The following is a 13568-nucleotide window of genomic DNA, read 5'->3' on the forward strand; positions in this document are numbered from 1 at the left end:
CAAAGCTCCGCCGAGCCACTCACGCCGACCGCCATCTTCCATTCCCAGGATGCATTGCGAAATTACCCAGAAGACTTAGCGGCTCGGCAGACTACTGGAGGGTGAGTATAGCAGGTTTTTTTTTTTTATTATTTTTAACATTACATTTTTTTACTATTGATGCCGCATAGGCAGCGTCAATAGCAGCGGTTACGGAGTGCGTGGTCCGTTACCGCCGGCATTAACCCTGTGTGAGCGGTGACTGGAGGGGAATATGCAGGTGCCGGGCACTGAGTGCGGGGAGTAAGGAGCAGCCATTTTCTTCTGGACTGTGCGTGTCGCTGATTGGTCGTGGCAATGGTCGTGGGCGTTTTGCCATGACCAATTAGTGACTTGGATTCCATTACAGAGGCCGCGACCAATGAATATCCATGACAGACAGACAGACGGAAGTACCCCTTAGGCAATTATATAGTAGATGTGATCGCGCAGGCTTTGCGATAGAGTGATGGCCACGATTAATGCTAGCAATGAATGCTGGTGTTTAACCAATGTGATGCCACTGTCAAAAGTGACAGCGACATTGCGGTGCCTCACAGAGGGAGTGAGCTCCCTCTGTGCTCCCATCAGCATAACGCGATCAAAAAATGCCAAACAACCAATAATGGTGCCAATAAAAATGTCAATTTGACCTGAAAAACACAAGCCCTCACATGAGTATGTCAGCAAAAAATATTAAAAAAATGATAAGTATTATACAGTACAGACCAAAAGTTTGGACACACCTTCTCATTTAAAGTTTTTCTGTATTTTCATGACTATGAAATTTGTAAATTCACACTGAAGGCATCAAAACTATGAATTAACACATGTGGAATTATATACTTAACAAAAAAGTGTGAAACAATTGAAAATATGTCTTATATTCTAGGTTCCTCAAAGTAGCCACCTTTTGCTTTGATGACTGCTTTGCACACTCTTGGCATTCTCTTGATGAGTTTCAAGAGGTAGTCACCAGGAATGGTCTTCCAACAATCTTGAAGGAGTTCCCAGAGATGCTTAGCACTTATTGGCTCTTTTGCCTTCACTCTGCGGTCCAGCTCACCCCAAACTATCTCGATTGGGTTCAGGTCTGGTGACTGTGGAGGCCAGGTCATCTGCCGTTACACCCCATTCCTCTCCTTCTTGGTCAAATAGCCCTTACACAGCCTGGAGGTGTGTTTGGGGTCATTTTCCTGTTGAAAAATCATTGATGGTCAAACTTAACGAAAACCGGATGGAATAGCATGTTGCTGCAAGATGCTGTGGTAGCCTTGCTGGTTCAGTATGCCTTCAATTTTGAATAAATTCCCAACAGTGTCACCAGCAAAGCACCCCCACACCATCACACCTCCTCCTCCATTCTTCACGGTGGGAACCAGGCATGTAGAGTCCATCCGTTCACCTTTTCTGGGTCGCACAAAGACACAGTGGTTGGAACCAAAGATCTCAAATTTGGACTCATCAGACCAAAGCACAGATTTCCACTGGTCTAATGTCCATTCCTTGTGTTCTTTAGCCCAAACAAGTCTCTTCTGCTTGTTGCCTGTCCTTAGTAGTGGTTTCCTAGTAGTCCTTTTACCATGAAGGACTGCTGTACAAAGTCTCCTCCTAACAGATGTGTCTGCTGCTAGAACTATGTGTGGCATTGACCTGGTCTCTAATCTGAGCCGCTGTTAACCTACGATTTCTGAGGCTGGTGACTCGGATAAATGTATCCTCAGAAGCAGAGTTGACTCTTGGTTTTCTTTTCCTGGGGCAGTCCTCATGTGAACCAGTTTCTTTGTAGCGCTTGATGGTTTTTGCCACTGCACTTGAGGACACTCAGGACTGAGTGACCTTCATTTCTTAAAGTAATGATGGCCGCTCGTTTTTCTTTACTTAGAATTTGTATTATGGCAAGAAAAAAGCAGCTAACTGTCTATTCAGTAGGATTGTCATCTGTGTATCCACCAGACTTCTGCACATCACAACTGATGTTCTCAACCCCATTTATAAGGCAAGAAATCCCACTTATTAAACCTGACAGGGCACACCTATAAAGTGAAAACCATTCCTGATGACTACCTCTTGAAGCTTATCAAGAGAATGCCAATAGTGTGCAAAGCAGTCATCAAAGCAAAAGGTGGCTATTTTGAAGAACCTAGAATATAAGACATAATTTCAGTTGTTTCACACTTTTTTGTTAAGTATGTAATTTCACATGTCTTAATTCATAGTTTTGATGCCTTCAGTTTGAATTTACAATTTTCATTGTCATGAAAATACAGAAAAATCTTTAAATGAGAAGGTGTGTCCAAACTTTTGGTCTGTACTGTATATCAAAATAGGGAGATGCAAAAACTAGTTTTTGCAATGAAAAACTATATAAATCTGGTATCGCTGTAATTGCACTGACTCGAAGAATAAAGTCATCTAATTGCTTATACCACAAGAGGAATGGTGTAAAAAATAAATAAAACCAATTCTTCATTTCCTGTGGATTTGTTCATTTTGCCTCCCAAAGATCGCAGTAAGGCTCGGCGCACATGGAATTCCGGTGCAAGCGCTCTCTGTAGAGCACAGGATCAATGTAAATCACTGAAAAACATGATTCAGATGAAAACCCTGGCAGAAGATTTCCTATAAAAAGGCAAATGAAGTCACTATGAACTCCGAGTGGCTGCCTATGATCTGGTGGTGTCTTTCTTTTTAGGTGTGCATAAAAGGGCAGCCCACCACAGTGCACCTCTGAAAATAAGGACATTGAACTCCATCTGGCCTTGGTTAAGCAGAGTTATCTGCTGCAGCATTATAGTAAATGATTTCCTTGGGTGTCTCATCTCAATCACGTCACTTGGAGATTTACATTTAAACCCCGACGTAAGTGCTCAGCACAGCGTTGTTTTCAAGTTAAGCATTTGATATTGCCATTCACTTTTCAAAGGGAAACATACCCAACTGATATCAGTGTGGCATTTGTTTGCCTCTTCATAACTAGAGATGATCGAACATGTTCGGAAAACGTTCGCCAATCTCAAATTCGTCAGGAACATAGCACATTCGGGTTAGCGTTCACTTTCATTTTTACTCAACGTTGGCAAAAGTCGGTCATAGTTCAGTAAATCATTACATTTCCACTATTGCTTTTGTTATTACTTTGGCTATCACAGTGGTGCTGTATGATGAGCATGGGGGTGAGGGGACGAGCTTGATGAGGGGAGGGTATGTGTCTACATCAGTGGAGCATGTGGAGAGGTTACGACAGCGGCGCCTAATATACTGTAGTGTTGCAGCCTGGAGGGCCAATTAGCTACTCCACATCGTTTGTGCTAACACTGTGTTTCAGTGGCAAATCAGAAAGACACATTTCCACTTGCTAATTGAGCCTCTTGGCTGCACCACTATTTTAGGCCTAATAATTTGTTACTCTGAATCGTTTGTGCTAAAACTGTGTTTTAGTGGCAAAACAGGAGGGCAGATTGCCACTTAATGGTTAGACCTAAAATGGAGGTGAAGCCAGGAGGCCCAGAATTAAGCTTGCTTCGTCCGTCCTCTCCCGCCAACCATAGACAACAGAGAGGTATTCATTATCCTCTTCATCTCCTGACTGTTGCATGCCCATCACCTCTTCCTGCTCTATTTGTTCCTCGGCTCCTTCACCTTTACTAACAGTTTGTCTGGTACCTTGAGCCCCCCTCAATTGCTAAAATCCACCCTCCATGGCAAAGACAGTCCAAAAGTTATAGATATTATCACTTCTGCATCCTCCTCTGTGAGCACCACCTCCTCATGTAGACTAATCCAAGTATGCTCCAGCATGTAGATAACCAGAGTAGTGATGATGATGATGATCTCAACATCAGCTCTAACTATCTCAGTAGCCATTTCGAAACTGTCTAAAGGGGTGCAAAGGTCTTTCATCTGTGCCTACTCCGCAAGCATGATTTATTACACGTTCGTTCTGCACTGGGACAGACTATGCAAAATGTCATACTTTACCAGGGGTCATCACTGCACAGTCACTGCAATATGTGCACAGTGTACTTCCACTGTGTCGGCACAGTGCATATCAACCAGCTAACCATTAGCCCAAGAGAACTCTGTAGCAATGTAAGTCAATGACCGCAAGAGCTGTAAACGCCAGAAATTACCACTCAGCAGCCAGGCTTTCTGCAGCAGCACATCCAGGCCGCGATAGTGGCGCAAAAATTGCTGTACCACCAGGTTGAGGACAAGATCCATACAAGGCACGTGTGTGAGACTGCCTGGCGTAGGTCCACCACCAGGTTTGCACCAGTCTTCACTCACTCCAGGTTCAGTGGAGACTGCCATTGTTCTAATTCGGCTAGGATATCTGTCCATGAAACTTGACCTGTGTGACTGCATTCTCCAAGGCATATGAATTTAAACACTGACTGATTGTGGTTTTCCCTGGCTGCGCAGTACGGTGGTGGGGGTATATTCTCTGCACTGTTGGAAAGTATGTCTTATTAAGGGAGAGGTTGAGGGCACAGGTGGAGTACCTACAGGAGGTGTAGGAGACAGAAACAGTAGAGGAATTGTTATATACAGAGGTTTGTCCCGCAAGCCTTGGGGATTTCAAGTTTTGATATCTAGTGATTTTGTGTCTAGTGTTGTAGCTTACCATTCCTTTGTGTGTTGTGTTTAGTTCTCCAAAACTAGGTGTGGTGTTTAGTGATTTGGTTCTCCAACCTTTGTTGTCTAGCATTTTAGTTCTCAATCTTCTGGTGTGTATTGTTTTTGTAACCAACTTTAGGTGTTTAGGACTTTAAACTATTAGACAAAAGGGCTTGAAGAAATAGTTATCTATATTCTGATGTATAGTGGTTTAGCTATACATCTTTATGTATTTAGTAGTTTATTTTGCCAAGCCCTGTTGCCTAGTAATTTAGATCTTCTTTTTGTAATGGTTTAGTTCTCCATTCCCAAGCACTCTGCAAGACACATTGAGCATCCCCTTCCCTGCCTGAACCCACAGCCACCAGAGTCACCCACTGCCCATGCAGTGAGATATAGCGCCCATGTCCATGCTTCTTTGTCAATTTGTCTGTATTGAAATGCACCCTGTCACACATCGATTTTTTTCAAGGAATGGGTGATGTTGTCTGCATCATGCTGTTGTAGCGTAGGCACATCTTTCTTAGTCCCCCAGTACCAGTTGCCTTGTCACCATTACTTCTCTGAGACGGCCATCAGCTTTCGATATCCGCCTGTATCCACAAGGCAGAAAGCCTGCATTTCTGAGGTCATCAGACTGGATTCAACATCCAATTATCACAGAGATCACAGAATGGGAGTCACGCAGAACGACCCACTGTGATCTTTGGAGCAAAGAGCTCTCAGCTGGCCCCTATCATCCAGACAATTACATAATTGGTCGATGATCAACCGAGAAGGCCGGAGGCTGTTCACAATAATTTGTTATCGGAAAACTAAAAGAGTGTACTGCATATACACTTTTGGATTACAGTGCATGGAATATGTGTATAAACCACTGTATGATCACTGCTAACTCCACGATAAACCCACTCTCCTTGCTGCAACCACCAATCCTGTTTTTAAACAAATAAATAAATACAGGCCATTTGGATGCCATTCTTCTTTTGAGGTTCACACCATTTGGGTCTTCCATCCTCTCTTCCTCAGAGTAGCAGTGATATACCATCCTCCAAGCTCATCCACTCACTTGGTTGACTACTCACTTGGTTGACTTGCTGCCACAAGTCTTGTCTTTTACATCAATCTTTTAAGATACCACAACTGCACAAACGATTGCTGGTTGCTGTGCTGACAGAGGGTGGAGTAGGCTGAACACGACACAAACTGCTGGACTGTGAGTGATGTGCAGGCGCCGATGTTATGGTGGATTGAGAAACTTGATATGCTCATTGTCTGAGATCGGTCAAAAACAGCAGGCTTGTCCACTTCTGTAATAGCTGACAGGCTCTCACTAATGACTGTAGCGGGTAAAATACTGGAGATTTTGCCACATTGGCAGAGGAGAAAGAAGCAGCAGATGTGGCTAATGGGCCGGTCGGTGGTTGGCGAGGCCCACTAGTTCGCAATCTAGGGCAGTGAGATTACCAGATTGACGCATGTTGATTGAATATTACATGCATGGACTCGCACATGGGTAAATCATTGGATTTTTAGCCTCTACTCAGCAGTTTTTTACAAAGTTGGCAGATAACGTCATCCTTTGTGGTCTCAAAAAAGGGCCCGGCTAGCCAATCCTTGCTACCCCTGCTACTTCAGACCTGTCACAGTCACAGTTGTGACTGATGAGTCAGTGTTTGTCATGGTTACATCACTCACTGTCTGTGTGGGAAGCCACAATGTAACCTCCTCCTCCTCCACCTCCACCTACTCTGCTGAGCTTCTCAGCTGCGTGCCTCTGGGTTCACACCACTATCTATTCTCCCATTCCTCTTCTTGAGAATCACAATACTCCTCTCCCTGCCCTGATAGATACCTGAGGCTCAAGTGGATTGTACTGTGCTGAGTCACATCAGGATCTCCTACACTCCCAGGGGTTAACGTCTGGTGATGAGGGTCTGGATTCTGCTCAGACACTACTTAGTCCAGCTGCAAAAAATGTTACGCATCAATGCAGATGCTTTCCTCCTCCTGAGTCTGTGAATTTTTGGAGCACAAATGTGATGCTCATTGAATAGAATGTGCAAACAGCTCTGAAGACTTGCCCATCTGTTGTTCCCCACAGTCAGTTGGGCGGTTGGAGAATTGTGATGCGGGGAAAAACAAGGGTAATTGGGGTGCCCCTTATGAGGACTGTACTGTGTGAGATGTTAAGGTGGAGGAAGAGTAGGAAATGTGCCTTGTTGCAGAGCTTGCCATCCACTGGAGTACATTCTGTCACTCATCTACAAGGCATACCCATGTGCGGCTGCCAAAGAAAGAGTTGAGTAGTCCATCCAATAACAGAAGTTGTCAAAATGGTGGGATTTGTCACTGCAGTAAAACAAACCTACTTCACATCTCTCATATCATCTCTGTCTCACAAAACAAAAGTACTGAATAGATGTTTAAGCTCTCTTCTCATCCCCCAGCTCCCCCCTTCCTTATCCATTCCTCTTAAAGAATGAGGCAAAGTATTCAGCTAAGTTGAAGATTGACAACATAAGGTAAAGCCTATGCCTAAAGTCCCCACAGCCCCTTCTTATAACTACTCAACTCTTCTCCTCCAAAACCAACTTCACCATCACGGAAGATCAACTTTATTCTTCACTCTTCAAAGCACATCTGCAATTACTTTCAGTCAACTACCTGTGTTAAGATCCTTGAATTTTCATAACATATGTGGTATGCCAAGCTGATAATTGTGCCTCCTGAGTGTGGCTGATCAAAAATCACATTTAAGATTTTGCATGAGGTGTGAGTTCTCCCAGCTAAGAAGGCTTACACCACTCCTCTTAGCTGAAGACTTTGCCTCATTCTTTAAGCAGAAGATTAGGCAAAAGCTTTACCTTATGTTGTCAAAGTTCCCACAGCCCTTCTTTATAACTACTCAACTCTCCTCCTCCAAAACAAACTTCACCATCATGGAAGATCAACTTACTTCTTTACTCTCAAAATCACGTCTGACCACCTGTCAACTTGGCCCAATCCCTTCCCACCTCATTCCAAACCTTGCAACAATTTTCATCCCAAAACTAAACCACCAACTGTTTACTTCCCCCATGCTTCAGACATGCCTCCATCACACCCATCCTCAAAAAGTCCTCCCTTGACTCATCCTTTGTGTATACCCATCGCCTCAAATCACTTCTCTCCTATGCCTTAAAACAAGTGAAACAGAACATCCAGCTTGAACTTTCCTCAAATCTATCCTCCTGCTCCCTCTTTGACCGCTCACAATCTGGCTTCCGACCACACCATTTCACTGAAACTGCCCTGACTAAAGTCAACAATGACCTACCAGCCACCAAATCCAAGAGACATCATTTTGTCTTCCTCCTCCTCGACCTGTCCTCTGCCTTCGACACCGTGGATCATTCCCTGTTAACTACAGACTCTCTCATCTCTTGGCATCACAGACTTGGCACTTTCTTGGATCTCCTCATACCTAACAGACAGGACACTCAGTATCTCCCACTCACACACCACTCCTCTCACCCTGATATGTCAGTGCCCCCAAGGTTCAGTTTTAGAACCCCTGCTCTACTCCATCTACACCTTCAGCCTGGGGTAGCTCATAGGGTCTCATAGCTTTTAGTATCAGCTCTTTGCTCATGACAAACAGATCTACCCTCTGGACCTGAGATAACCTCCTTACTTACCAGAATCCCACAATGTGATTCATTTATTTAATCTTACTTTTTTGGTAGGTTTCTAAAACTTAACGTAGATAAAACCAAATTCAACATCTTTCCACCATCTCACTCAAACTCTCCCCCAACTGACCTATCTACCAAAATCAATGGCTTGATTGTGATGTTTCCTTCAAATCTAAGATCCAAATCCATTCTCTTTTCTACCGAGTCGAACTCAAAAATTTCTACTGAATCCGCAAATTCCTCAACCATGAATCTGCAAAAACACTACTGCGTGTCTTCATCATTTAATGCCTCGACTACTGCAAACCTCTTGCTCTGTTCCTCCCTTGTAAAACTGTCACACCCATCTAATCTACCCTAAACTCTGCTGCCCTACTAATCCACCTGTCACGCTGCTATTCCCTGACTTTTCCCCTCTGTCAATCCCTGCACTGGCTCCCCATTGAGCAGAGACTCTGGTTCTGAACCCTAAGTTTGGCGTACAAAGTGATCCAAAACCTGTCTCCTCTATACATCTGTGACCTAGTCTGCTGGTACTTACCTGCATGCAACCTCAGATCGTCACAAGATCTCTTTCTCTACTCCCCTTTTATCTCCTCTTCCCACAATCACATACTAGATTTCTCGCTTAAATCCCCTCAACTCTGGAACCGTGTCCCTCAACATTATCATACTATCGCCTATCATGGTAACCTTCAAAATGAACCTGCAGAAATACCTCTTTCGACAAGTCTACAACCTACATAAGCAGCTCTACCATCACCTATAGTATCCTCACCCCTCCTTTGTAGACTGTGATCCCTCATGGGTATACCTCATTTCTGGTATACCAAGTTGATATTTGTGCCACCTGTGTGGCTGATCAAAAATCACATTTAAGATGTTGCATGAGGTGTGAGGTCTCCCAGCTAAAAAGGCTTACACTGCTCCCTTATCCACTAGAACCTCATAAAACTTCAATTCCAAGCAGTAAGTGCTAGGCCAGACCCTGATCCTTCATGCATGGCCTATGGCAGACTGATGCTGTGCCATTTGCAAATTTCTACTGTGGGTCAAGTGATGCCACTTTTCCTGGTGTCTTTCCCTCATTTTAGCTGTTTTGGAAGCTTTTTGTCACCCCTTAAGGTGTTGTCTATGCATTTGGTTTTGCCTCCCATTGAGTCCAATGGGTTTTGGGAACGTTCGTCGATCGGAGGTCTGTTCGTTGAATCCAAACCAAACTTGAAAAGGTTCACCCATCTCTATTTATAACGTCTGTTTTTTTTCCTCATCTGTTTTTGAAAACTAATGAAATTAAACTCTCTGAACTTTTTTTTTCATTATTGACTCTGAACAATGAATCACTTAAAAATGGCTAAAAATAGAAAAGTGTTCATTTTTTGTCTATTTTTATTGGATCCTGACAGATTTTAGTGACAGCGTCAAAATAGATGAGAATAGGACATGCCCTATGTTTCATGGATTGGACACATGGATCCATTTTTAAAATTTATGTGTGTATGGATCAGTGAAATTCAATGGGTCCATGTGGTTTCTGTACACATCCGCCTGTTGCCCGTTTTGTTAACAAACAACGTGTAATCATAATGTACATTTTTAGGTGTAATATCAAAGAATTGCAAATATACCAACCATTGTTGCTGCATTTTATCATAATTGTCTTTATTTGTAAATAATTACATTGCTCTTAAACAACATGTCAGGAGAACATAGTAGAATTATTTTTATATGACAGAAAATAGCGACACGTCTTATCTGTCCATTAATATGATGAACTTGGTATACAGTGTGAGACTGTTATGTGTTACAAACAACGATCTGTGTTATAAATTTAAAAATATTGTAATTTTTAATAAATATTCACCTTTAAAAGCCTTGTGTGGAGTAGAAGAGTATATGCAGCCTCAGTGTAGTTTTCACAGTCCAAGTGCAGGTCTCTAAGCTTGTATAGGTATCTTGAAAAACAAATAGGAAATAATGTATTGTGAGAAAACTACACAATATCTGTACATGTGGTTTTAAACCAATGTCACAATCAATAAATGTTTCCTAACAATTCACACTACAAAACAATGTATTCACTTTGCTGCATATATAACTGACATCATTTCATGTTGCTATAATTCTTCAAAAATTCTTCCATGTTTTCTTTCTTAATGGATTTTGCACACATTGCTGACACTAATGCATAATTTTAAAATGAAGGTTGTATAAAAACGGAAGACAAATATGATCCTAAAATCTGTCTATTTTCAGAAGAATTTTATATAGACTGAGGAGTAGGTGGAAAAACTTGCAAAATCGGCAAAGAATGGAGAGGTATGTAATCTTTTATCATAGGTACACTTCAACTGTGAGAGACAGAATCTAAAAATAAAACCTAGAAAATCACATAGTGTGATTTTTAAATAATTAAATTGCATTTTATTGCATGAAATAAATATTAGATCACCTTCCAACCAGCAAGAATTCTGGCTCTCACAGATCTGTTGCAGTGTGTGCAAACTTGGTCAAAAACTACAGGAAACGTCTGACTTCAGCAATTGCAAACAAAGGTTTCTATAACAAATATTAAGTTCTATTTTTTCTATTGTATTAAATACTTATTTCATGCAATAAGATGCAAATTAATTATGTAAAAATAAAACAATGTAATTTTCTGGATTTTTTTAGATTTTGTCTCTCACAGTTGAAGTGTACCTTCAACAAAAAACTCTCCATTCTTTGTAGGTAGGAAAACTTACAAAATCAGCAGTGTATCAAAAATGTATTTTCCTCACTGTATTTAAAAAAAATGCTATTGAAATCTTTATTCACAATAAAGAAAAACATTCACATTTCAAACAGAGCGACATTTACAGTACCCGCTTCACGACCTTGATCGTATCCATACGTCCAAATTGGCAAGTACTTACAGATCCTCAACGTATGGCTACGTCCAGGAAATTTTGCATGCACAGGATCTGTGTGTGTGCGATACCCGACAGTTGTTCAGCTGATCTGTTTGGCACTTTGTAATGTTATATTATGTTAATACATTTGATTTTATGGCTAAATATACTCTTTGACCTCATGTTGCTTTAAGGATGCTGAGTGGGGATTATTGTGTTCATATGACTTTATGAGTTTAAATCTGCTAAATACTATCTTGGTATCTGTCTCGGGAAACTTCTTTTTTTGTTTTTTTTTACTTTTTAAAGGGAGTCTGACAGCTGATTCACAGGCAGCATGTAATAGGAACTGGCTCTATGAGTTCAGCCAAATAAATGTTTTTCTTTGAAAAACCACTGTGTATCAGAATTAAGCATACTTTTCCCCTAATTTGCACAGCCCACACTATTTATTGTACACAAAGAACCATTATATATACACATATCTATGCAATATATTAACACAGCACCATACTTTATACTACATACACAGGTCCATACTGTATGCTTAATTATGCTTTTCACATCACTGAGGCTGCTGTATATGCAGTTGAAGCCAGAAGTTTATATATACTGAGAGAAACCTGCAGATGTATCTTTTTGTATAACGTCTAACATGAAATCAGAATAAACCTTTCTCGTTTTAGGTGAATTAGGATTAACATAACTATTAATATTTGCCAAGTGCCAGAATATTAAGAGAGAGATAATGCTTTAAGGCATTTTTATTACTTACTGCAAAGTCAAAAGTTTACATACACTAAGATTACTATGCCTTTAAACAATTTTGGACTGCCCATATGATGATGTCATGTGTTTTGGCAACATCTGAGTTATTTAACCCCTTAGTGACAGAGCCAATTTGGTACTTAATGACCGAGCCAATTTTTACAATTCTGACCACTGTCACTTTATGAGGTTATAACTCTGGAACGCTTTATCAGATCCCGCTGATTCTGAGATTGTTTTTTCGTGACATATTGTACTTCAAGTTAGTGGTAACATTTCTTCGATATTACTTGCGATTATTTATGAAAAAAATGGAAATATGGCAAAAAAAATTTAAAATTTTGCAATTTTCAAACTTTGTATTTTTATGCCCTTAAATCAGAGAGATATGTCATGAAAAATAGTTAATAAATAACATTTCCCACATGTCCACTTTACATCAGCACAATTTTGGAAACAAAATTTTTTTTTGTTAGGGAGTTATAAGGGTTAAAAGTTGACCAGCAATTTCTCATTTTTACAACACCATGTTTTTTTTAGGGACCACATCACCTTTGAAGTCATTTTGAGGGGTCTATATGATAGAAAATAACCAAGTGTGACACAATTCTAAAAACTGCACCCCTCAAGCTGCTCAAAACCACATTCAAGAAGTTTATTAACCCTTTACGTACTTCACAGGAACTGAAACAATGTGGAAGAAAAAAATGAACATTTAACTTTTTTTTGCAAACATTTTATTTCAGAACCATTTTTTTTAATTTTCACAAGTGTAAAAACAGAAATTTAACCACAAATTTTGTTGTGCAATTTCTCCTGAGTACACCGATAACCCATATGTGGAGGTAAACCACTGTTTGGGCGCACCGCAGAGCTTGGAAGTGAAGTAGTGCCGTTTGACTGTTTCAATGCAGAATTGGCTGGAATTGAGATCGGACTCCATGTCGCGTTTGGAGAGCCCCTAATGTGCCTAAACAGTGGAAACCCCCCAAACGTGACACCATTTTGGAAACTAGACCCCTTAAGGAACTTATCTAGATGTGTGGTGAGCACTTTGAACCCCCAAGTGCTTCACAGAAGTTTATAACGTAGAGCCGTGAAAATAAAAAATCGCATTTGTTTTCACAAAAATGATTTTTTTGCCCACAAATTCTTATTTTCACAAGGGTAACAGGAGAAATTAGACCACAAAAGTTGTTGTGCAATTTCTCCTGAGTACGTCGATACCCCATATGTGGGGGTAAACCACTGTTTGGGCGCACCGCAGGGCTTGGAAGTGAAGGAGCACCGTTTGACTTTTTCAATGCAGAATTGGCTGGAATTGAGATCGGATGCCATGTCGCGTTTGGAGAGCCCCTGATGTGCCTAAACAGTGGAAACCCCCCACAAGTGACACCATTTTGGAATCTAGACCCCTTAAGAAACTTATCTAGATGTGTGGTAAGCACTTTAAACCCCCAGGTGCTTCACAGAAGTTTATAACGTAGAGCCGTGAAAATAAAAAAAATCGCATTTTTTCTACAAAAATGATCTTTTTGCCTCCAAATTTTTATTTTACCAAGGGTAACAGGAGAAAATGGACCCCAGAAGCTGT

The 13568-nt window shown here is 41.1% G+C and overlaps 1 protein-coding gene across 1 annotated transcript in view; it reads right to left on the reverse strand.

The window, feature by feature from the left end:
- DOCK2 (dedicator of cytokinesis 2) overlaps positions 1-13568 on the reverse strand; it is a 1347187-nt gene that overhangs the window by 419877 nt on the left and 913742 nt on the right. The window contains exon 37 of the mRNA XM_077266018.1: positions 10180-10270. Coding sequence (XP_077122133.1) covers positions 10180-10270 — 91 coding nt within the window. The remainder of the gene's footprint in view (positions 1-10179; positions 10271-13568) is intronic.

Source organism: Ranitomeya variabilis, chromosome 5 (assembly GCF_051348905.1).
Source record: "Ranitomeya variabilis isolate aRanVar5 chromosome 5, aRanVar5.hap1, whole genome shotgun sequence".
NCBI lineage: Eukaryota > Metazoa > Chordata > Amphibia > Anura > Dendrobatidae > Ranitomeya > Ranitomeya variabilis.